The 25,934-nt window shown below is 33.2% G+C and overlaps 2 protein-coding genes across 4 annotated transcripts in view; one reads left to right on the top strand and one right to left on the bottom strand.

The window, feature by feature from the left end:
* LOC129795447 (mediator of RNA polymerase II transcription subunit 1) overlaps window positions 1-25,934 on the bottom strand; it is a 1,235,552-nt gene that overhangs the window by 211,714 nt on the left and 997,904 nt on the right. The gene's annotated exons all lie outside the window — the stretch shown is intronic.
* Window positions 1,086-25,934, top strand: part of LOC129795448 (receptor-type guanylate cyclase Gyc76C-like) — a 28,053-nt gene continuing 3,204 nt past the window's right edge. The window contains exons 1-9 of one of the 3 annotated variants that reach the window (XM_055836726.1): window positions 1,086-2,118; window positions 16,484-16,806; window positions 18,603-18,800; window positions 20,822-21,106; window positions 21,840-22,202; window positions 22,291-22,462; window positions 22,564-22,721; window positions 24,311-24,937; window positions 25,039-25,514. In XM_055836726.1, coding sequence (XP_055692701.1) covers window positions 16,537-16,806; window positions 18,603-18,800; window positions 20,822-21,106; window positions 21,840-22,202; window positions 22,291-22,462; window positions 22,564-22,721; window positions 24,311-24,937; window positions 25,039-25,514 — 2,549 coding nt within the window. In that variant the 5' untranslated portion in view covers window positions 1,086-2,118; window positions 16,484-16,536. Of the gene's footprint in view, window positions 2,119-15,871; window positions 16,064-16,483; window positions 16,807-18,602; window positions 18,801-20,821; window positions 21,107-21,839; window positions 22,203-22,290; window positions 22,463-22,563; window positions 22,722-24,310; window positions 24,938-25,038; window positions 25,515-25,934 lie in introns of those variants that run through there. The other 2 variants (XM_055836729.1, XM_055836727.1) reach the window with 2 other exon arrangements.

The following is a 25,934-nucleotide window of genomic DNA, read 5'->3' on the forward strand; positions in this document are numbered from 1 at the left end:
AAAAAACTAACGTCTAATGTTGAAAGATAAAAGTCAATAGGCTAAAAAAAATTTCCTAGACTCTCAGACATTAGACATTTTCATAGGCTGTCATTCGTTAGGAAATAAACGTCAAACGATAGAATTTTTTTTTACATTGACAAGGGATTTAAATAGAAAAAAAAACTTCAAACGGGTAAGTTTTTATTTCAAAGGTTAGAATACAAACGTAAAACCAAAGAAATCCCCGAAGAACGTCAAATGATTATTTCTTACTGTCAAATGTTAGAGAATAATTGTGAATCGTTTGAAATCCCTGCAGAATAACAAACATTAGAAAACACTCGCAAGAATTATTAGAAATAGTGAATGTTAATTTTTTTTAAAGGCTGTCAAAAGTTTAAAAGAAACATCAAACGTTAGAAATTCTTTCAAACTGTCAAAAGTTTGAAAGAAACATCAAACGTTAGAAATTCTTTCAAACTGTCAAAAGTTTGAAAACAAACATCCAACATTAAACATTATATTAAACTGTCAGGTTTTATATTAAAAATGAGACGAATCGTAAAAATATCTGTTTACTGTCAAACGTCAGAACGTATTTGAGTATAGCAAACAGCGGTACATCGTTGGAAATCTTCATAGAACGTCAAATGCTGGTTGAGAAACTTCAAACGTTTAAAAAATTTATTTACTGTCAAAATTTTGAAAATAGGTGTCAAATAATTTTAAAATATTTACTGTCAAACGTCAGAATGTATTTTAGTAGAGAAAACAAAGGTGCATCATTGGAAATCATCATGGAACGTCAAAAGCTATTAAAAAAAAACTGTCAAACGTAAGGAAAGAAACGTCAAAAAGCTCTAAAAGGTACGAAAATAGGACTGTTTTTTAAAACTATTTGACCGTTGGTAGGATCTTAGCAGCTGCTTTTCCCTCCACATTACGTTTGAATTTGAACGTTTTGCCTAGCTTGTGCTCCTCGATAGGTGGCCAATGCGAGAATGGTGGGGCGCATGGCACCTAGATTGTGTGTGTGCGAGAGTAGGTGGCACAACTAGGTGACGTACACAGCGGCTGTGCGACCTCTGAGTACTCAACTCACCACTGCACTCATGTCAATGGAGAGTGACAGTGTGAGAAAATAACTCCGCGAGTGCGAGAGGTTTTTGCGCAAAATCCAAAAGACGACGGAAGGTATTTTCCAATTCAACTTTTTGCCAACCACCCAATCTCATCAGTTGGTCAAACTGTTGCATTCGCGCGCGATTGAGATCAACACGGTGGGTCCTCCCCCACATTGATCCTCACAAATTGTTGCAAAAAAAAAAAACGACGGGAAAGCTGCAAATCGCCCTTCCACAATTTTTACTATTTTTTTTTGCCAGACCCCGTGTGACGTTGGTGTTCCTCGCAAGTTAAAAGAATTAAGTTTTCATTGAGTTTTCTTGAAAGAATTAAAATAAGAATTTGTTAAAGTAAAATTGGTAAGAGATTAATGTCTCTTTTGTCGTGCTATAATGCTTTGTGATGTAGCATTGCCGTGATGTTGGGTGATCACATAGAATGACATGCTGTGATTGTTGGCCTTTGGCGACAATATGAGAATATGATTCCCCTTGATTTTCTTTAACATTTCCTCAACATCTTCAAACGTCTTTCAACATCCCCAAACATCCACCCAACTCCTTGTGGGATTTTTTCTTTGTAAATAAATTGCGGAAAAACGCAAAGAAATTGCGATAAATCGCAAGAAATCGCGTGAAATTGCCAACAAAAAGTGCATCAATATGTGTCTTTTAGTGCTAAAAGCGGGACTTGTAGTGTAAAAAAGTTTTAATAAAAGACTTTTTATTTTAAATTTTAATGGGAAAAGGTTAAAAATAAAGTGTAAAGTGCAATTAGGAATTGTTAGGTGCAATTAGGCGTGTGAAAATCGCACATTTGGAGGCAATTTTGGCGCTCCTTGTGAAGAAGAAGGACTAGTGGGTGCTAGCCAGGCAACATAGAGCCTAGTTCGTTATTTTTTTTTTTGAAATACAAAAGAAAAAGGTCCCGTGACAGTGCCTGGTTCGAACAGTTGAGCGCGAGAAATTGCAGCAGCCAGCACAAGGAAATAATTTGATGTTTGGATTACTGGTAAAATAATGAATGATAACACGATAACCACACACTAAATCTTCCACAACTATATAATTTCTTCCATCATCGCAACACACAACATACATACACGGCTGAAGCCATTTATGCGTATTGTATGCGAAGAGAGCATCTGTGAATTTGTTGAAAAAGCATGATCAGTGCTGTATGTGTGGGGATTTGTAAGAAAATAATATACAAAAATGTTTTTCTACACTGCGAGAGGGAGATGGGTGATCACGAAGCCGCGAGTTTATTTTTAGATTCCGTGTTGGCCATGCAGTGGGTATGGCTCTAACTTGAATCATCTCGCCCCTCGCATCTCATTTTGCCTTCTCTTCCTCCTTTTTTTTACTTATTTTTTTTTATTCATCTTCCACCCAACTTCTTCCTTTACATCTCGAGGAAAATTGTTTTCTCGCGGTTCGTGATTTTTTTTTTGGTGTATTAGTCTCTGCAATCAAAAATCGTGTAATTGCAATTAATAAATTCACTCTTCTTCACTTTTTTTTCGTATTTCGTCTCAACGTTGACCATTTTTTTTTTCGAATACAAACGACCATTTAGCACCTCTCCCAACAGCAAATATCTGGGGCGATCTGGGGATTTTCCTTTTTGCCGCCATTCTCGCGAAAAGCTCATAAGCACACAGGCAAAAAAAAGCTGCCTTAAAAGCCATAGAAGCTCTATATAGCAAACTTCCGTGGAATATCAACTGAATTTCCAAGAAAACTTCAACGGTTTACCAAAAAACTCAACCCCACTAGTTTTTCTCGCAAACTCGTTTTTGGCATAAGAAAAGAAGTTGAACGTCTTAAATTTTGTAAATGTTTGGGAAATAGGAAGATTCTTGCTTTATCTCCTTGTTCTGGTAATTAATAAAATCATTGAGAGTAGGAATTCTAATGGTGAGAAAGGAAATGCGAGGAAAATGAAACATTTTAACGGAAAAATGAGAGATTGAATTAGAAATTTATTAAAGTGAACAGATTCAAAAATATTAGCTCCGTATTAAAGTGTAAAATGTCGGTTAAATTAAAAATTTTATTCCGCGAACTTCTCTTATACCCCATTTATGCGAAAAACGCACTTAGGGACCGCCCAGATGCAACATGATAGAAAAGAATAACGAATAATTTCTTCGCTTTGGTTTTTCACGCATTGTTCAACCAGGGTGTAGGCAGAAATCTATTAAATAAGGTTGTTTGAGAAAATAGATAGTTAGATTAGATTAGAACAGAAAAATGCCCTTAGGAGTCAAAAACTTTATCAGAATTGAGATTTCTAAATCGATTGCATTCAAATAAGCAACTTTTGTCAAGTTGTTTAGTTCTAACGTTTGACGTTTCTATCATTTTTCTAAACAGATCTATTCTGTTTTCTAATCATTTTTAAAAGGATTTTTTTCTTGGAGAATGCGTAAAAAGAAAATCTTTCGAATTTTATAAAGTTTGATATTTTTTTCTCTTTCATTTTGATATTTTAAAAATAACGTTTGACCTTTAACGGCGTTTTAATGTTTTATGAATTTTTTCTAACATTGTTCTTTAAATACCTAAAGGTTTATTTTACCATACGCTTTAACTTGTTTCTTCTAACGTCTGATTGTTTTTCTAACGTTAAATGTTTTTTAACAGTTTAAACGATATTTTTTATTTTCTTTCGTTTTTAAATGTCCTAAATTTTGAAATTATTGTTACAAAAGCTTTTCGTAAATACATAATAACTTACTAAACGCGAAAGTCAGTAAGATCCTAAAAAATAATAAAGGTCCCGTCAGTGGCTAATACACGAATCTACCTTCCGGCAATCTTTTGATTTTACTTCTCGAATCCACAGTCGTTAGGATAGGTTGAATGTAGCCATAGATTTGACCCAGGACGATCAATCTTTTGTTATCCTTTATCCCAGTTTATTGAATTATTATTTCCCATTAAAATTACTTTTAAAATAAAACAAAATTATCAGGAGCAAAATAAGTATAAAAATATTTGTTAAATTCAATTAGAATTGGCGCTAAACTTCATACGAAAACACTCAGATATGTATTAAACAAGGAAATGTTTTTTCTTCATTTAATTTACATAAATATTTAGCAAAAAAAGGATTTTTTTTCTTGTAAAGGCTCTTATGTTAATTCTAATTCTTTTCACGTGATTTAAAATAAATTCTTCATAATTATTTCTTATTCTATGTGTTTTAACACAACAATATTTTTTTGTAGCTAAATGACTAAATATTTACATTTAAAATTAATTATTCGTGTTTTCTTTTAATCAATGTTTCTTTCTTTAATATTTTCTATATTTAATAAAAATTCAATTCAACCTGGCGCCTCCATTGCAAACTTAAAGCACGTTTAAAATGAAAATCTTACACGAAGCCTCTAATCTTTTTCAAAATAACCATATACCTATATGTAGAGGTATTGGTTCTGTGTGGAAATAAATTGAGTATATTTTAGAGTTGTCGAGAGAAGCGTCAAAACGCCAGACGAGAACTTTTATTATTCTAATCTAATCGGTAAACAACAAATTTCTAACTTTACGCAAAAATATATTCTCCTTTTGCGAAATGCAACCAACATCCTCAAGCATAGATAATAATCTGTGTGAGGTGACACAGAACTGTGGGATTTTCCATGTGAACTAGAAAAAAAAGACGAGAGAGATTTGAATAAGCAATTTGGCGCCAATTTGGTTATATTTAAAATTGAGAAAGTTTAGAATGTATTCTAATTTATTCCGACTACGATGGAGTATTGTGGGTAAAAAAAATTCCAAGAAATCTCAACACTGCTTTCTTGTGGAAATCAATTCCACAACAATTTTTCTCTGTTAGAAAAAATATATAGGTAGGTGCACTTTAGGGGAGATTGGGTTTATTTGTGAGATAAATTCAGAAATTAATTTTCTTTGAAAGTTATTTTAGAATTTATTCTAATTCTTTATTATTACTTCGGATTTTTCTTTCGTAAATAAAATGTGTTCTAAAGTTATTTTAACCCCTTCGCGTCTGAATGAAACATAGAAACATTGAAAATTACGATTTTTTATCGCAATACAATACATCTTATTTGGCCTCTTCTAATTAAACTTAACATATTCTTAACATAAAAAATAATAATTGAAATTTCATTGAGTTTCACGTTTGGATCAGCGTACCCATGTTGTTTACCCAATGGACGCGAAAGGGTTAACGTCTAAACTTTGACGACTTCCTATTCTTTTTTTTTTATTAAAAAAAATATTTTTAGGAACAAATTTTCTTATCATCTCAATGCTTTTCCTCAATTAAATTGATTTGAAATTGTTGCCCCCTGGTCACCTCTATGAACCTTTGTTTACATTTTCTCCCCCAACATATTATCCTTGTAGTCTGTGCGAGGTGGTGGCTATCGTCAAGCACGATCATCCCAAGATCACCAATCAAAAGCAAACCCAGGCTATATTTAAACCCCTCTATGCTCATCTCATTTTCACTTTTTCGTTGTACAAAGCAATAAATACGAGATAATTGGATGTTTTATTTGTCGAAACAACCATTTGGGAATACATACAACACACTCACAAGCAATAAGAGGGCGAGGGGAGGGCAGGGGGTGATTCAATAACAAAATATTTGCCAAAGTACAGAGAGAGAGTAATGAGGAAGGGGTGGGTGATGTTTAGTACACGCATTTTATGTTAAGAGAGATACATATGCTCCAAAATGCGAGATTAGAATGTTTTTGGGAATGAAAGAGGCGCCATTGACACAAAAAGCCCAATTTATCTCATCAGAAGAAAAAAAGAAGCCATCGTTAGCGTCTCCCCGTGGCGTCTCCCACACTTCAATGCCCACCCATAAGCAACAGCCCCCGTTCCCACCAATTGGTGTCCAATATTTGCATGAATCGCACCTCTGAGCTCTCCTCGTGAGGCACTCACAAACCATGCTAAACTCTTTAATGTATACACTTTGATTGGGGCTAATAATTCGCGATCGACATTAATGTGTGTTGAGACCGTGCCCAGTTTTGCCTGAATTTGTTTACAAGACTCAAATGAGGGGGAGGGTGTGTGCTTTGCGATTTTCCAACAATTTTCCACTCTACTTGAAAAGCCAAAGGTTGCCTCAGGTCTCTCTCTCTCTCTCTCCGTTCCCCCCTTTCACACCCCTTTCAGGAGGGAGTTTTCCAATTGATTTTCCATCACACCTTGCACACAAGTTCAAAAGGTGTCTGGGCTGGTAGCAATATTGACTTTATGACATTTTTCCACAAAAAAAATTGAAAAGAATACATTATGATTGAAAAAGGAAAATCGATTAAAAATAAAACTAAAGAATTTTACAATTTTATTCTCTTAAAGAACAATAAGAAAAAGGACCTTTCTCACAAACTCCTGAATAAAGGTTTAAATGCCACAAAAGCGACGAACTTTTCTGCTTCAAGAAAATAAAATAAAATTATCATTTTGTAAGATGAAAGAAAAAGGTATAATAAGAGATTAAATTCTTTTATTGATCCATAAAGAAATGTTTTGTGCCCTCTTTTGTTCTTAAATGACTCATAGTTTTATCTGTTTGTGGTGAAAGAAATTAAATTTGTGATAAAAATATCACATTTCTTTTAATTATAATGTTATTTTAAAATTTATTTTCTTACATTTTTGCTATTTTTAGTTGCAAAATCATTAATTCTTTTACGACTTGATCATACACTGAAAAAATTGCAAAAGTAGTGGTGAATTGTGTCGAAAATCTCTTCTTTATTTTGTAATTTACGTACTTTAAGGAAGTTTTCTTGGAATTCTCTGAAGAATTATTAGAATATTTGAATGATCTAAAATGAAATATTAGAACTTTAAAGCCCTTAATCACACATTTCGCTCTATGGAAGAAAATATTTAAATTAGTCTACCCACTTTCCATTGGAAAAACTCTTTATTCGAGGAAAAGGATCAGAGGATCAAAAAAAATATTCAGAAATTCTCAGAGAATATTCTCCAAAAATTTAAAGACTGACGTCATGATTCCCTTTTGATGTTGAAAGATCGTTCAAGTAATAACGACGACGTAATTGACGTTATTTTCCCGCCATTTCATTGCCCGAAGAAGAGGGAAACCCACACCCTCGAAACGTCGCTCATGAAAATAAATTGAGAAAATATATAGAAGGTTTTTCCCGTGTTTCAATCATCATGATTCCCTTTTAATAGAAAAAAGTTAAACTTTTCTATGTAGAATTGAGGTCTTTTTCATTGTTTTTTTTTAAGAATTCTCTTAAATCTTTGAGCTGCTTTTTATTCTATAATTTAGTCTAGACGCCAAAAAGGTCAGAAATGACGGAATTTTAAAGATTTTATATTGTCTTCTCTTTGCTTTTTTTTATTAATTTCTTTTAAAACTTGTTCAACTTATTTAAGTTCTTTCCCCATATGATTCACTCTTTTCTTGATCCTACTGTAGCTTTTTTTTGCAATGAAGTTTCATTACAAAGTTGATTTCTTTGAAGAAGAAATTCACAAAGTTTTGAAATCTTGAGCAAAAATGGAAAACATCCAATTCAATTTATATGTATAAATTATGTGCAATGTTAGTCATATGCGGAGATGCTGTGAACATTGAAGTTCAATTTGACACTAGAAAGTTGACCATCCTTTGGAGAATATTGATGTGCGAACTGGAAGATAATTGCAAATCTCTGATTCAATTTAGATTAATAAATGTGTAAATGCACTCCAAAGTGTTGGGGCAAAAACCAGAAATTCATTGCAATGATTTTTGCAATTCGAATGAAAAAAAAAATAAAAAAAGGCGGAGAGGCAGAGTCAAATGAGAAAATTATACGAGAATTCTATCTTTGAGAATTTCAAGAAATATTTCATTGCTATGTATGTAGGTAGCTTGGAAAAGTCAAATGAAATAATCATTCGTGTGATATCATCCCTCTGCATTGCAATTGAATTGACTTTTTCGCGGGTATTGGTGGTCAGAGAGATTGATAAGAGTTCCCCCCACCCCTCCCATGCCCTTCCAGACCTCTCTCTATGGGAAAATGTTTATCTGCCACCTTGTGGTCTCTCTTGCCTTTATCTAAATGAAAGGATTGGTGAAACAAAAAAAGAACTGATGAGGTACACGATGAACGTATGAAGTGTGCAATAGTGTATGAAATATGAAGCTATTACAAAAATATATTACTCCTCTGGAGTTAAATATAGAAAAAGAGGCGATATAGAGAGAATGGAGTGCGAATATACGCGACATGGCTCCGCTGACAGCTCCTCTCTTATCAGTTTCAGCAATTTTCTTTGCCGCACATACACTCGTCTCACTTTACCCCATAAGTTCTTATCATTTTGTATACGCCATTCCAGGGATGGATGGTGAGAGTATTTCTGGGCTCATTTCCCTTTTTTTTCCTCTGTGCGGTGTCCCCTTGCGCCCCGGGCATTGTCCCCCCTGATCCAACCCCCCCACAGTGCCCGCCATCGTCTTACAAACAAATATTGTGTGTATGTACGTACATGTAACCTCCCCGATGGGAGTGAGAGAAAAAGAAGCCAATATTCAAAGTGTATTATATACACACATATACTTCTATTTATATGGAAATGTACATATCAATTGTGTGGATAGGCCGAGAGCGACGCAAAATATTTGGTGTCGGCTAAATTCTTCCCCATAAAATTGAGAAAAACAAAATTTTCTCCATACTTAACCCCTTTAGTAAATCGTTGTGATTTAATTTGAAATTACTTTTCTTCTTTACGTCAAAAAATCTGTCAGCTATCTGTCAAAAATTTGACAGTATATTCATTTGACATTTGCAAATGTCACGGTTTTAATGAAAATTTGAAAAAAAAAAGAATTCTATAAAAGGTTAAAGAAAAAGATTTATTTTCCATAATTTTTCCCAGAAAAATCTTCAAAGATTTCTAGAAAAACGGTTTTCTTTTTATAAATTCCAATAAAGAAGAATACAAATTGTCAAAATCATTAATGATTGTCTTAAGAATACCAATCAAATGTCAAATTGTCAAAAAAGGAAAGATTTTTGAAAGAATCAACCACAAAATTTTTTCAAATGGAAAATAAATAGAGAAATAGTGAAAAACTTTCCCCAGATTGAAAGCAAAAATTCAACAGTTGGTTCTATCGATTTACTAGAAACGAAAGATTTCTATAGCAGAGAATAGTACCCAACAAACCATCGATAGTTGCCTAAACGTTGCACGGAGTTACATACACTACAATGCAACCATGCCTAACGGTATATATCTGCGTTGCCTCGAAGTAGATGGTCAATAGATATCTGCGTTGCCGCAACTAGTTGCCTCAACGTTGCAAAACTCTGAAATATCCTTTCCCGTATACCGTCTCGCAACTAAAATTTTTTGAATTAAATTGACCCAAAAAGTTCCCCAAAATATTCCGCTGTCATAAATAGAGGATAAATATGGTGCACACTCATAATAATCATATGGCATCCATATTCCCATCATAATAAATGACAAACTCTAATGGATAATTTATATTATTTAATAATAGAGTTTTTTGATTTTTTCCAAATGAAAAAAAATATGCCATGTGGTTCTACCGTCATGAAATCGCCTCAAAGGAACTTAAATGATGCTCCCATCTCAATTTTCTTAATTTTTTTTACCGAAAATTATTTTTTTTAGGGGTCAAAAATTTAATTTTTTTTAATTAATTTTTTAAACACAAGTAATGCACCCAACTATCCCTAAGAAAGCCTTCCCACATCATTTTGGGCCCCCAATTGCTCGGAATAATGAAATAAAAATCAACTTTTTTATGCCGTCGGCCATGTTTGACATTTTTTTGCAACTCCGAGGCAACGATGCAGCAACCTTTGCTACAACGTTGTAAAATGATTCGGTAGCAACCCACCAGGGCGGCGCTAGTTTTGCTGTTTGTAAACATAAATGAAAGAGACAGACTCATTTTTTTCTATTCCACTCTCTGTCTGTTTTGTGTTATTTCTCGCGATAGACGCGCCCCTTGCGGTGAAAGGCGCAACATAGGCACAAAACGTGCTTGGGTTGCGCCGGCATACCCTGATGCAACGTTTAAGCAACTAAATAAATTATATTTAATAAAATTAACAATTTTTGATAAATTATCAATAAAAAATAACTATTTTAGGGATAAGTAATGCATAAAACTCGTTTAGAGTCCCAAAAAACTTCAATTTCAAGGAAAATTTGTTCTTTTTCGATATTTTTTTGCAACTAGCGCAACGTTGATATATACTTTCCTGCAACTATTTTCTAAGTGATTTTTTCAAAGTTAATTATTTTGCTTAAAATTGAGATTTTAGTGTGTTTTTAGGTAAATTATTCTTTGAGAAGTTGTAGAAAAGACTTTAGAATGCAAAAACACTTAAATTTTTCAAGTTATTGAAATAATAAAGAAAATCTTGCAACTTTGGCAACATCGCGATAAAGTATACTGCATCGTTTTCCATGCAACCATATTCGCAACTTTAGCAACTAAGAAGTAAACTCTCTTGCAACGTTGCTTCAGAGTTTCCAAAGTTAAAGTTGCAAGGTGTTTGTTGGGTAGTTCTTCTTACCAGAGAACATTGACTTTTCTCCACTCTTCACTTGTTCTCTTCACGCATCTCTGAGGAATCTAATGTGTATTAATTGAAGCAAATAAAATGTGAATTTTGGATAATTTTCCTATTATTTCATTTCGTGCAATTTAGCATTATTTATCTTGTATAGAATGAGATTTAAAGGGTTTAAATGACTACAAAATTCTTTTTCAATTGATAATCTCTTAAAATATTTATTTATTTAACTATTGGTTGTGTGGTGGAGTGATTAAGAAGATTTCCTTTTTAAATAAAATTTCTTGAAAATTACCACAAATACTTGGACACATTTGGGTTAATTCGCATATTCTGATTCAATTTTTTACTCAAAATAAAAATAAATTAACTAATTGATAGAACTTTAATTTAAATTAATTTCAGTTAAAATCTGCATAATTTAATTATTTTTTCACTCGATTTATTGACAAAATTCAATGCTAAGAACAAAACTTAACTGAAAATTAATTTCTTTTACCCAAAAAAAATATTAATTCGCATCCACTCCTCTCTTTTTTGGGGGATTTATGGTGATTATTTAATGCGAAACTTTGAGAATTGGGGAATGGGATGAAGAAGCAAAGCGACAGCAATCAAATAATCTCTCTCTACAGTCATACGCATAAATTTGTGTTAATTCCCTCAACACGATTTTTTGGTTGAAAATCTCGTGGAAAAAGTTGTTTGTGAATTCTCAACAAAAAAAATTGCGTAAAATTTTGCTACAGAAATCTCTGAAAAGAAAATACGTTTTAGTTGGGTTTTTCCGTTTTTCCTCTAAATGTAAATTTGAAATTATAAAAGTTGTATTATTGATAAGGTAAAATTTTAATTTTTTTTTGTCGGAATATATGCAAAAAATCAATATAAATAACATATTATCCAAAGAACGCAAAAGGGTTAAACATTACAAGAGCAGAGTACTTACCGAACAAGGGGTGTTTATCTGACTGAAAATATTCGGATTATTCGGATGATTCGCCAAAGAAACCAAAATATAAAGCAGACGAACATTTTTTTTAGTCTTAAATTGGTAGAGACTGAGGAGCAAAAGCCTAAAGAGTACTAAATTCTAGCCTAAGAAGTGAAATTCAATTTAATACTTTATAGGCTTAAATTTAGTACTTTTTCCCAATGTATTCAGTATACTTTTTCAGCTAAATTTACTATGTTTTTGGTTAGAATTTAGTATGTTTTCTGCTAGAATTTAGTAAATAAAATTTAGTACTTTTAACCATTGAATTTATTACTTTTTTGCCTTGAATTTCTACTTTGGCTAGATTTTAGTATTTTTTGAAAATATAAGTTTAAGAAGTACATAAATTCAATAATTAAAAGTACTAAAGTATAAAGTATAATAAAAATATTAAAATTAAAAGTATATTCAAAAGTACTCAAGTACCTTTGGACGCTGAATGGACTTACGAACTTTTCTTGTATCACCATCGAAATTCTAGTCGAAATACTAAATTCTAACTGAAAAAGTTCTGAATTCAATCTGAATAAGTACTAAATTTAAGGCGAATAAGTAATAAATTTAGGACGAAACAGTACTAAATTTAAGCCGAAATAGTACTAAATTTAATCCTAAAAAGTACTTAAAAAACAGTAACTTCAAACCGAGAACGTAGTAAATAGTTGAAATGAGAAATATTCATATCTTTGGAAATATTGTGATTATTCGCTAATCTTCGGATTATTTGCCAAAACAGTCAAAATATTCAGCAGATAAACACCCCTTTTCACCAAATGTGCAATGAATTTTTGGGAATAAGAACGAATTGTTGTTTATAATAATATTTTTCTTATGCTCCTATATGTTGCTCTTATGTGAAATTATTGCACAGAGAGCGAAAAAATTTATAGAATAAAGAAATAATCATATTATATAGGAGAAGAAGTGGAGGCTTTCATGATGTGATTTCGAAATATTGTTTACATTAGACAGCCCATTAGATTGAGGAGAGAGAGAGGCCCAAGAAATTGTGTGTGAGGAGATTTTTGTTTTGCTCCTCCGTGTTGAAGATGGGATGCTGTTATTTTGTAAACTGTTGCACGCAGAATATGCGAAGGAATGATGCGGGGATGGTGGAGGTGTTTTGGAGTCGCGTATGTGCTAAAAATAAATGGAACTGGATGTGGTCATCGCGATAAATTTTTATATATCTTTTTTTATTCTCTTCATCTCCGTGCCGGTGTCATACTTTTGCCAACTCCTCTTTGTTCACCTTCACCGATGCGGTTGATCCACCTCCGAGAAAGAAAAAAAAAGAGTTTGTTGATTTTTTCATTCAACAACCGGCATTTATGAAGATTTTATTATCTCTTCTATTTAGGGCAAAATTTATATTATAAATTTCTTCTCTTATCTTGAATGTTTTCATTTTTGTTGTTTCTCCCGGTATCCAATATGCTTAGAATTTTACTAGGAGATTTTCTTGAGCGAAAATTAGGCTTTTCTTTAGCGCTGACAATGTGTTGAATGGGAATAAAAATTGAAAATTCAATGCTGAAAGTGTCACTGCACCAAAGTGCTGTTTTTCTTGCAACAGACTCAATGGCACCACACGCAATCCACATTTACTCCCTCCTCGAACTTCTCGTGGCCACGACAGTGACGAGAAAAGCATGAAAATTTGTCATTGCATTATTTCTACACATCAATGTGGTGCCCCTTTTCATGAGAAATCACGATGAGATGTCCTTTTCTTTTTCTTTTTTCCTCATCTTTGAGTGCACCACTAAGCTCCACACGACTGTCATCCTCGTACATGGGCGTGAGATTCAATTACTTCATGAATCTATGAATTACCTATACCGCCACTATATTGAAAATAATACAACAACAAAAAAACAGGCGGGATGTCTAAAAATAGAACTATGCTGGTTTTGAGAAGCAAAAGGGAAATACATACATATATCGTGCAAGATATTGACTCAATTATGCTCACGCAGCTGCAGTTCAAGAGCTTTTAGTCGCAACACTGCTGCCTCATAGTCTTTGTTTGATTTATGATGATTTTTTTTATTGTTATTTAGAAATTATCCTGTAATGACGAATATGTTTGATTTTATGCTGATTATCACGAAGTATGTTATCCAAGAATATTAATTCAGAAATTATTTTCTAATGACGAATTTGTATGATTTTATGTTAATTTTGAAGAAAAAGATATCATCTATCGTGTTAGAAACTTTGTTCAGGAAAAATCATCGTTTTTCCAGCATTTTTTCAGCAAAGTATCTCACTTTTCTTTTAAGTTTTCCTTAATCTTTAAGCATATTTTACGATAAATTTAATGAAAAGTTTTTTTAGGGCCTGCTTCATTGTACTTCCATTCATTGTGTATAAAGTCTTTTCATTAACCCTTCCAATCCTGACACACAGTAAACCATTTAAACACAATTCTACGTGTCCAAAGAAGTAGAAAGTTGAATAAGCTTCTCAGCAATAGTCAGCACGATTTGCTTAGAGCCTTTATAATTCGAACAAATGCTCCTTATGGCAAAAAAGAACTCCTTTGTGCTTAACAAGAGTCCTTTTTCAAAATGTCTTCAGTTTGAGCAAAACATAGTTTTAGAAGGGTTTTATAGTTATCTGAAATTATATCGTCATCAAAAGTTTTCTAAGGACTTGCAAAGTCTCTAAATTATATTAAAAAATTATTAGGTAGGTATTAAATTTTATATTCGTATAATTTATATTTTATTGTATCGATTTTCCTCGAAAAATTTATTTTGAAGGTCTTTTTTTTTTAAATTTTCTTTATCAACTTAAAAGTTAAAAAACAATTTTCAAATTTTTGTTTTGGTTAATTAAAAATTAATGTAATATTCGATTTACTTCTGGCATAATAAATGCAAAGATAAGTGAAACTCAAATTAGAAATCGAATGGAAAATTCTACTAAGAATTTACAAAATTTACAGAGAGTTTGATAAATTTTCTTTTTTTTTTTAAAGCTTGTTATAAAAGTGTTTTAAGGATTTTCAAAGACGTTTTAGAATAAAATCCTTAATTGGTAAAAAATATGGGTTTAGAAACATACCCTTAAATTCAAAACATTAAATCTAAAACTATGTACCTCCTACGTATTGTTAGGGGTAAAACTCACTACTAAATCTGGCTTAAGTTCTTTTAAGCTAGGTCTAAATTCTTTAACTAAGATCTAAGTTCATAAACGAGGTTCAAAGGTTTTTTTTTGCAGATTAGGCTTAATTCTTAAATCACCCAAAAATCATTCATCTAAGATTCAGCTAAAAAACCTTAAACAGAACTGTCTATAAAAAATTATCAGACTTGCCTTAACAAGTAAAGCCTAGCTTATAAAATTGACTAACTCTAGTACTGAATTTCATCCTAGTTTTCTAAAATCTTGCAATTCTTTTTCACAAAATCCTAAAACACAAAGTTCGTGAATTGCAGGAAAAAAATATTTTCCATAAAATCGAGACATACAAATAAATGGAAAAATGTCTCAAAAATAAGGCAATGAAGTGTATGAGCTGCACTCTACGTTGTTTCTGTATGAAGGCAAAAGTGAAGAAAATTGTGATAAAGAAGCGAAGAATGTCTTCAAGTCTTCTTCTTTCACCTCTTCCTTGTGTGAGAGTGCGCGCTCCACGTTGCCACTCATCTCTGCACTATGTAGCTACCGCATCACACATTATCGCATGCTTTTTATATAACATTTGCTCACTTTTCTCCCCCCCCCCCTCTCGTCCCAAAGTTGTAGTGTTGTATGTATATATATTTTTGAAAAAGAAAAAAAAATCCCAAAGAAAAAAGATTGTAAAAGCTACACGAACTCCCGCAAAGACCTTGAGAGCTAAAATTAGACACACAGCATGTACTTCATTTTTGTATGTGAGGTATTATAAGTAGATGTAATGCTAAATGTCTACACATGATTATATTTATACAACCGATAGAGCTTTTTTTTTATTTCTTCTTTTTTTGATATCAACTTTTCACACACTCTACTAATCTGCAATGTGTGGTGACCGATGTTTTCTCAATCGTCTCACCTTTCTGTGAATAACAACCCAACAAACACGAAAAATCTATCTGCACATTGTATATGTATGCGGTAGCCTCACGGTAGTCATTTTGGCATTAGTTGGAGCTCAAGTTTTGACGAGGTGAAAAGCACCTTTCTTTCCGCGAGAGTACACATTTTTCTTCTTTTTTTCTCTTTAATTCAAATTTAAATCCTGCAATACAGATACATAGAGAAAATAATCATGCATTGTCGACAGAGAGATTAAGAGAGTTTGTGGCGTCAACATTGCACCCCCGTCGTCACGGAAATTTCTTCATTTGCAAGAGAAAAGTCAGCCTGTAAGTGTGGCAGTGTGTGGATGAATAATGGAAATTATATATAACTTTGAGTGTTTAAAAATGACGAAAGAAAATTCGTTTGTATGTATGTAGAGAGGCTAAAAATAGCCACGAGAGAGATAATATTAATTCCCCCCTTTTTTTCGGCCGATTCATCTAATATATACCTACTTCTATTCAAAAAAACATGCACAGATACTTAACAATATATAATTCTCCAGTTTAGCACTGAAATTCATTCTCTCACCTTTTGTTGGAAGATCTCTGAAAGCTCAAAAAGCTCATTTTGATGAATTTTCCTCTCATTTTATTTTTTCTCTCTCTCTCTCTCTCCCTCTCTTCGTCATGCAATTGCTGCTCTGTGATCAATTGATGTGGCCACGTGGGTGGGTGCGGGATGTTGTGACTGCACGGCTGCAGGTGTCTGGAGCAAATCTGTGGAGTCGCGCCGACCGGCCCCGTTCCGAGGGGCCATGACGTGTTGGCCCTTTCCAGTGCTCCTCCTGCTCACAGCAGCGACCATTGTGGTCGCTGCAGCCCATGCTGATGGCTCCCCGAGGGATCACAACAATGAAGGATTCTTCGGACGCTTCCAAACTGAGGGCTACAGCAAACCCGAACAGCAAACAACACACCCCGAAAAGACTGTCCTCACTGTTGGTTACCTCACGGCCATCAAGGGCGAACTCAAGGACAAGCAGGGGCTCGCCATTTCGGGTGCCCTCACAATGGCACTCGATGAGGTAAGTTCCCCCAAAAAAAATCTTTAAAATGAAAATCTTCTACAATAAGCATCTCTTGAAACTTTTTATCTCCGTTCTCAATCTTCAGTGTATCTCAATTGTGCCTATTTCTTGCTAAAGATAGTAGAGAGATGTATGTATAATGCACCCGGTTTTCTTCGTCTCAATCAGATATATTTTCACGCTTGATCCACGTGATTATTTTTCTCAGATTTAAATGAAAAATAATATTGTTTCTTATGGAGGATAAAAAAGCCCTAATAAGGAAGATTTTTGTGGGATATTTTAGGTATTTTTTCTATATTTAAAAAAAAATTGTTAAACCTCTGCAGAAAAAATAATTTATTTAACGTTAGATTCGTTAGAAAAAAATGAAACTTACATCACAAATAAAAAATCATTTTAGTAAAAGAATAAATCTTATTCTACTTAACCCATTTTAGGATATTTCTTGAATTTCCTTTTCGAATTTAATTCAAGTATTTTTATTTAAAGAATTTTTCATTAAAAAAAGTATCCAAAGACTGAAATTTCTCAATGAAAAGCCTTATCCATGATTTCCCACAAAATACAAAAGATAACGCGGCCATTGTCCATTTTGCCCCTTTAAATGTTTCAAAATATTCACGATAATGTTTTGTCGCTAAGTTTGTCGATATGAAACATTAATGCGAATATTTCGAAACGTTCTAGAAATATAATTTTAGGAAAATTAATTTTCATGTAAAAGAAATCTATTTTAAATGTAGATTCTGACTAAAAAAATTCTTTTCTTTTCTAATAACCTGAAAGTTTTTTTTTAATTTTGACAGATGGTTTAAAATAGTTCTATTGACGTTCAATAAAAGAAAACAATTTATTCTTCCAAAAAACAGTCAGAAAGATCTTTAAAAAGCATTAGAAGAGTAATTTTACTCCAAAAATCCGATTAAAGAAACATATAAATTTTCAAAATCTTATAAGATTTTTTTTCAGATAACCAAAAATTTTTACTTACGAATTGGAAGAAAAGAAAGGAACTATGTCAGAATCTATTAGTTACTTGCACGAAAACAATTTAGAAACAAATCAACGGTCAAAATCAAAAGCAAATTTTTGATTCTTAATAATCGAAAAGATTTTTGAAAAAATCATCCCCAGAGTTTTATTTTTTAATCATTTTCAAATTATTAAAACAACATTAATTTACAGTCTTACAATCTTTAATTTCAACACATTAATTCTTAATTAGAATTTTTGCAAGATTCTTAATAAAAATTATACAAAAATTCAACTACAAAACCACACAAATTTGCCCCTCATGACTCTAAGATCTTTCACAAAAAACCACCCCTAATTTTAAAACAAACAAAAAAAAAAGAAAGAAAAGTTTGTGAGGAAAAACAAATAATTTTTCAATGTATTAAAGTTAAATCCAGACCAACCTGTTTCCGCCAACGCACAGCAAAATATCACTCCTCCACCTTTGCCATGTGACTGTGCTGGTCATAAAATCACAATTAAAATATTGTCTTGACAAAGTGATGATGGTCTAAAAATAGCCCACATGAAGGGAATTTCAATGTGCGTTGAGTGCAAGGTGAAGGCTTCCCGCGCGATGCTTCCATTTACAATACTCATTCCACTAAAAAAAAATTGCTTTGAAGAGTATTTCCGGTTGTAGTAGAGCTAATCAGCTTGTTTCTCCTCTGGGTGACAATGGGGGTGGTTGGGGGGTGGGCAGGAGCAGTGGAAGTGTGGTGGGTTGGGAAGGAAGTGAAACTGATTGATTGCCCTAATCTCATTTCCCTGGATAGATCAACAAGAACCCCAACATTCTGCCCAATGTGAGTTTGGTGTTGCGATGGAATGATACAAGAGGTGACACCGTATTGGCCACACGAGCCATCACAGAGATGATTTGTGATGGAGTGGCGACATTTTTTGGACCAGAAGGCCCCTGCCACGTTGAGGCTATTGTATCGCAGAGTCGCAATATTCCAATGATTTCATATGTAAGTACAAATTTTGATATATTTTCTTTTTTAATCAAAGAGAAAATTAAGCGTGCTGCTGCATATTTCCGCGACAAACTCCCCCCCCCCCCCCCCCCCAATATATATTGTCATTTTAAAAGCCCCTCCAACTCATCACCTAAATTGTATTCACGTGCTTTGAGCAGCAATTTGCCAATATAATCTTCATGCAGAGAGGGAGAGAATACTAATTTCAATGATGATGATGTCTGTGAGGAAGAGCATAATTCATCCATTTAAGTTATTAATAAATCCACAGCGCCAGGACGGCGCAATTCAATGGGCAATACACACATTGCTATTCCATCTGCATAGCCAATGACTAATAAATCAAAATTCCTCAATTGCCGATTAGGCAGGTGCGGACACACCCCTATAGCTGATGGAATTTCACTCAAATAAAAATCATTTTATTGGATCTTTTTTTTTTTTATGTAATGTGAAGAATAAAAGAAATCCGTAACGTGAGATCCTTTGGTGTGTGTCCACAAAAATTATAAATAATTTTGCTTCTTCATGCTCTTTTACTTTTCTTTGTCTTTCCCCTTGACAACTAATTACTAAAAGAAAATAAGCCCGAGGGGTGTCAAACTTGGGGAATTAAAATTGAAAATTAGAGAATATTTTTGAATACTGAAGGGAATAAATATTAAATAATTAATTTGATAGAAAGTTTTATAAAAAAAACTGCGAAAACGAAATATAAAAAAAACTTAAAAGATTTTTCATGGTTTCTAAAAAAAATATTTTTTTTATAGCAGCTTAGACACATACCCAACATTAAAAAAAAAACATGACAGTAGTGGAGAACTTAAGGATTTGGAAATAGAAACTCAGATTTTCATTTTTCCTAGCTAAATATAGAACAAACTGATCTGAAAAAGAGTTGTAGGGCAATAAATGTCCAAAGGAAATGAGCTATAAATTTCACTTTATCTGTTTGAGAAATATGAAATTTTGAACTTTATCGAAAGCCTTAAGTGATTCTTTTGCACCACTCTCTTTTAATACTTCATAAAAGTATTAATAATGGCCCCAGAAGAATTTTCTTTCTTTTGTAATTTTTAACCTATAAAAATAAATAACAGATTTTTTATAGCATGAAAGGTGTCTTAGCTAGAGAAGTCTTATATAAAATCAATTTTATTCAAATTTTCATATTTTTATTAGTTATTTTACATTTAGCATTATTTAATCGGTTTATAGTACACCCATAATTGCTATAAAAATGAAAAGAAGTGCCCTAAACTTAAAAAAAAACGTCTACGGTTGAAAATTTTGAAATTTTAATCGTTTATAGACATTGGTGGCCATTTTTATGGCACACAATCACGCATTTTGAAAACTCTTCTTTTTATTTTGTGCACTTTAATCGATTTGGAGCGGAATTTTCACATTTTTACATATTTTTTTGACAATTTCTTCTCACTTTTCACACTCAATAGTATTTTGTGTTTTTGAATTTCATTATTATAGCTTTTTTATATTTTAATGTCGTGTTTTTTTTTAAATGAAATCGCATTTTCTGCTTTAGATTCGTAGTTTTGAGTATTTCTGAATTTTCTAAAATATTTCTTTTTATTGTTTTTTAATTTAAAACCTAAATCATTCATTATTTAAATAAAACTGATTAGAATAGAATTGAAAACTTTTCCAACAAACCATAAAATATCCTAAAAAATTATTCAGTTAAACACCCCTTGGCAGCCACTTGGGGAAATTTAAGCTTGAAAGACAAGAAGCAAAAAATTAAAGGAAATTTTCCTGCCTCACATGACTTCCGCAAGAAGACACCACCACCAAATTGCTGAAGCATGCCAATTGATCCCTTAGCAATAAGAACATACATATTAGCTCCCAAATCCACATGTTCTCGTGACTCTCATGCTGAATTTGTAGAAAAAAAAATGAAATTGCGGATCAAATTTTTTACTTTTCTCACACAAAAGTGATTTATGGAATATTCAATTTTTTTCTTTGCCTGGTGGATTTATTTTTAGAAATGCTCCGATTACATGGCATCCACCATTCCAACGTTTGCAAGAACCGAGCCACCAGACACCCAGGTCACCAAGTCCATAATTTCCCTCCTCAATTACTACGGCTGGAAGAAATTCTCCATAATCCACGAGGAATTGTGGACAGCTGTGGCGAATAATCTCCAGGAGCAGGCAAAGGAGAAGAACATGACGGTTAATCATATGCTAGCCGTTGTGGATAATCATAAATGCTGTGAAAATAGCATGGAATGCTGCCGGAGTGGGTACTGGTATCAAGTTGTTCAAGTAAGATTGAGAAATTATTTGTTTTTCAATAATTCTCATTTTCCAATTTGATAATTTTTTTTCTTATTTAACTGTTTAATTTATTGCTATTTTTCTGAAACTCCCATGAAAAAGGACTTTATGTACGATTGATCAAGAATTCTTTTAAAATTTTTAATAATTTTTGTAATATAATAATAATAATTACACTTTTTTTATTTACATGAATGTTCATGTAATTCCTAATCCAGCCGGGTAATATTTTACTTTATTGATTATTTATTACACGTCGTGTAAAAAAATCTATTTTCCTATCTATTTATGGTCGTGAAAGCGTTAAGATTTGAAGGAATTTAAAAAGAAACATCAAAATCGCTTCTTAGGCCCTTCAAAACAAATATGGCGGACAACGAAAGAACTTAATGTAAAATAAAATAATTTAAATTTTCTGGATACTTTTCGATTTGTTCGGCTTAGTCTGCGCTTTTATGCCTACATGAGCCCCAAATTAATCTCTCTAAGAGAAGTATTATTTCTGGTGTGGCAAATCAATCAAAAACTGCCTTCAATTTCCATGTCAAACTAAAACAGTTTGATGTCACATTTCCTCGCTAAATTTTCATGATTTTCATTCTAATTTTCTCCCATCATCTCGTTGGCTCCTTGCCACACTTTCTCCACATGCCGGCACGATTTTCTATTATTTAGAATAATCAGCAAATTGTCTTCTCTTTTTTTTTGTGTTATTCTGTAGAACACAATGAACCGGACACGGATCTATGTTTTTCTGGGTCCTGTCTATGCTCTTGTTAACATGATGGAAGCCATGGATGCGGTGCAATTGTTCGCAAAGGGTGAATATATGGTGATTTTTGTTGACATGATGACGTACTCAACGCGTGAAGCGCAAAAGTACATCTGGAAGCCGGATCATCTCAACAAGCACTCCTCATGCAATGAATTGGATAATTTTAAGCAACGCGCCAAGAGTCTTCTTGTCATTGTTTCATCCCCACCGGCGGAGAATTATCAGAATTTTACGGAACAAGTGAGGGAATTCAACAAAAAGGAACCCTTCTATTTCTCCACGCCTGTCTTCTTCAAAAACTACCAAAAGGTTTGTTCGGCCATTTTGAAAAAAATATAGAATTCTATGTTTTTTCTATGAAATTGACATTTTGACGCCATATTTTTTCTTCCGGTAGTTTGTGTCTATTTATGCGGCTTATCTGTATGATTCTGTGATGTTGTATTCATTGGCGTTGGATAAATTATTAAAAGAGGAACCACGACCCCTTACGCCGGAACTTATTCAAGAGATAGCAAGCAATGGCACAAAGATAATTGAGACGATCATCAACAATAAGACGTATAAAAGTAAGTATAGATACATATATGGGGTGAATGATTTTCGTTTGATTGCAAAAAAAGGTAGAATATCAGAGAAAAAAAACAATAAACTTTATCAATGTATTCAGGTATTACCGGAGCAACGATAAAAATTGACGGAAATGGCGATTCAGAAGGAAATTTTTCCGTACTAGCCCTCAAGCCATTCCATTGGAGTGAAGAGAACTTTTCCTGTGACTACCACATGATGCCAGTGGCGTATTTTCAGCAAGGAGAAGATTTTCCAGTGAGTGAGTCGTCGAAATTCCTAATGAAACACATTAAACTGTTTTTTTTTTTCATCCCTAATTCATCAATTCCCATTATTTATTGCAATTAAATCGCCATTTTGATTAAGATCAAAATGGCGGATAAAACATAGAAAAAATCCTTTCTATGAAAAACATCCGCTTGACGCTGCAAGCGATAAGAAGTATTTTTTTTCTATTACATAATTCTCCTAACTTTTAGGGCAAGACATTATCACGCAAAATATGTTAGATTTTTTTTTGTTTTAATTCACCACCCACCAATCAATATTTGAAAAGTGTGTGGCTTTATCATTTCTAAGAATTTTACCTCTTTTTTTACGATCGTGTACACGCTCTGCGCGCTTGGCTAATTTTAGAAATTCTTAATTAAAGATAAACAAAAGAAAGATACATTTCGTTGAAATAATCTTCTTGGAAATCTCGTTTGTTTTCATTTTCACAAACGTACAAATGACTAACCCAAAAGCATTTCTTACTGTGACTTATCACAGTCAGAAGATAAATTGTATTTTAAATAGTAGTTCAATACCTCTTTAAGGCTTTTAAATCCCTAAGCTGTCTTAGACTTAAAAAAGGGAGTTTATGGGTCAATAACTTCTTGAAGTTTTATTTTTTATTAATGAATTTACATGAAAATGAAATATTAAATTCATAGAATTCAACTTTTGATTGATAGAAAAACAGGCGATGTTTTTGATAAGCAAAATGGCGCCTTGACGCCATTTTGTTGCATTTTATCATTCCATTCATGTTTTGTAAATCAACGCGGTATTATTTCATTGAAAATTGATTTTCCTGCTCTGAGAATATTCTATATTTGACTATTTAGCATGAAAAGTGATAATTGGACTAAAAAATATTGTATAAATAATACCCCGTTGTAGCATAAGACGCCACATTTGGCTCTTTATACAAAATACGTCGTAGTTTATATTTTCTGAGGAAAATTATTTTTACTAATTAGAATATTGGGATTAGGGATTGATCTTTTTGATCAGAAAATTATTCCTTTGATCTGTTTGACTTTTTCGATCGTTAAATGTCAATTATTTTATATTTTGGGTTTTTTCAACAGGGGGCGTGGTTAGAGAGAGTATTTGAATGTCTAAACAACATCCTAAAAGTTCAGTTAATTTAGAGATTTCTCTAGTGGTAAAAATAATTGATTTTCAAACGTTATAAAGATGTCTAATGTTAGAAATTACTTATATTAGAAAAGAAATTTGAAGCATTACAAAAAAGTCAAATTTTAAGAAACGTCAATATGATAGAAAATGTCAGATAAAAAAGTCATTCGTTAGAATTGTACAAACTGTCAAAAGCTGCTAATTTGAATGTTGCAGCCGTTATAACGGCCGAAAGCTTTGTAAATAAATTAATTGATTATTCTCTAAGAAAGAATTCTTCTACCAACAAAATCCGGGGAAGAGAAAATTTATTCCTTTGATCATTTCTTTGTTTTTTCTTATGATCACATGACCATTTTTCTGACCAAAAGATTAGTTCTCAAATAAAATCAAGCAATGCATTGAATAAAGTTTCTTTATTTGAATAATTTTGTTAGGAATACAAAATCATCAATGCATCCGTAAAGATAGACTGGCCAGGTGATGATCGTCCCTTCGATGAACCCTCCTGTGGGTTTATGAATGAACTCTGCCCACGCGATGATACCCACATTACGTCAATGGTTGTAGCGGGAATCCTTGCTCTTGTCCTCTTTTGCGCGGGCGTCATCACGATGAGCATTTACCGAAAGTGGAAGATTGAGCTTGAAATTGAGGGTCTCCTGTGGAAGATTGAATCTCACGAGATCAAGGGTTACTTTAACAATGACATTGTGTCGTCACCGAGTAAACTCAGCCTTGCAAGTGCGGCCTCCTTCAATTCCCGCTGCTCCAATCAGGTGTTCACGACAACGGGGCGCTTCCGGGGGGTTGTGATACGCATAAAAGAGTTGAAATTTGCAAGGAAGAAAGACATCTCACGTGATATCATGAAGGAGATGCGCCTCCTACGGGATCTCCGACATGATAATATTAATAGCTTTATTGGGGCATGTGTGGAGCCTATGAGAATCCTACTAGTCACTGATTACTGCGCCAAGGGGAGCCTCTACGACATTATCGAGAATGAGGACATCAAGCTCGATGATCTCTTCATAGCTTCACTTGTGCACGACTTAATTAAGGTATGTGGCGTCCTTTTCATTTTATAGGTTATGTGCACACAAAATGGCGTCTTCTCGATCACAGGCTTGCTTTATCACAATCCTTTCTCTCCGCCACACAGGGAATGATTTATATTCACAACTCAGCTTTAATATTCCATGGAAACCTCAAATCGTCAAATTGTGTCGTAACGTCCCGTTGGATGCTGCAAGTGACGGACTTTGGGTTGCACGATTTGCGACATTGTGCCGAGAATGAGTCAATTGGGGAGCATCAGCACTACCGCAGTCAATTCTGGAAGGCCCCCGAATTGCTGCGTAATCCAACAATTTATGGCAGCCAAAAGGGTGATATTTATGCATTCGCAATAATTCTCTATGAGATTATAAGTCGCAAGGGCCCCTTTGGGCCGACGGGCTATGAGCCAAAGGAGATCATTGAGATGGTAAAGCGCATTCCCCTGGACAATGAGGAACCATTTAGGCCGGATCTTGAGTGTATAACCGAAATGGACAATTGCCCGGACTACGTTCTCAATTGCATCGAAGACTGCTGGAATGAGAATCCAGATCTAAGGCCGGACTTTGGGGCAGTGAGGTAAGTTTAAAAATTTAACGAATGAAATGTTTGAAAAAAAAATCTTTTTAAAAACTCTTAGCTGAGACACATTCTGTGCTATAAAATGACTGATTTCATTTTATTTTAATAGGAAAAAAAAGCAAAAGAATAGATTAAAGAATTTTAAAATAAAAGAATTTCTAATAAACTACGGATGATTTTTTTATGGCACATAGTCTGTACACAAACCATAAAATCATATTTTTATTTTTTTTTACAAGACAAAAAAAATCATGAAAAATCTTTGAGCAATCAAACCATTTTTATATCTTTCTACTAACTACTTTCTTGTACTAATTTTTTCCTGTTCTAATATCTTAATTTTTTTTCTCATTATTAATCTTTGTACTAAATATCAAAGACTAAAGAAAATGTAGAATGACCGATGTGAAAGTCTAT

This window comes from Lutzomyia longipalpis, chromosome 4 (genome assembly GCF_024334085.1).
Source record: "Lutzomyia longipalpis isolate SR_M1_2022 chromosome 4, ASM2433408v1".
NCBI lineage: Eukaryota > Metazoa > Arthropoda > Insecta > Diptera > Psychodidae > Lutzomyia > Lutzomyia longipalpis.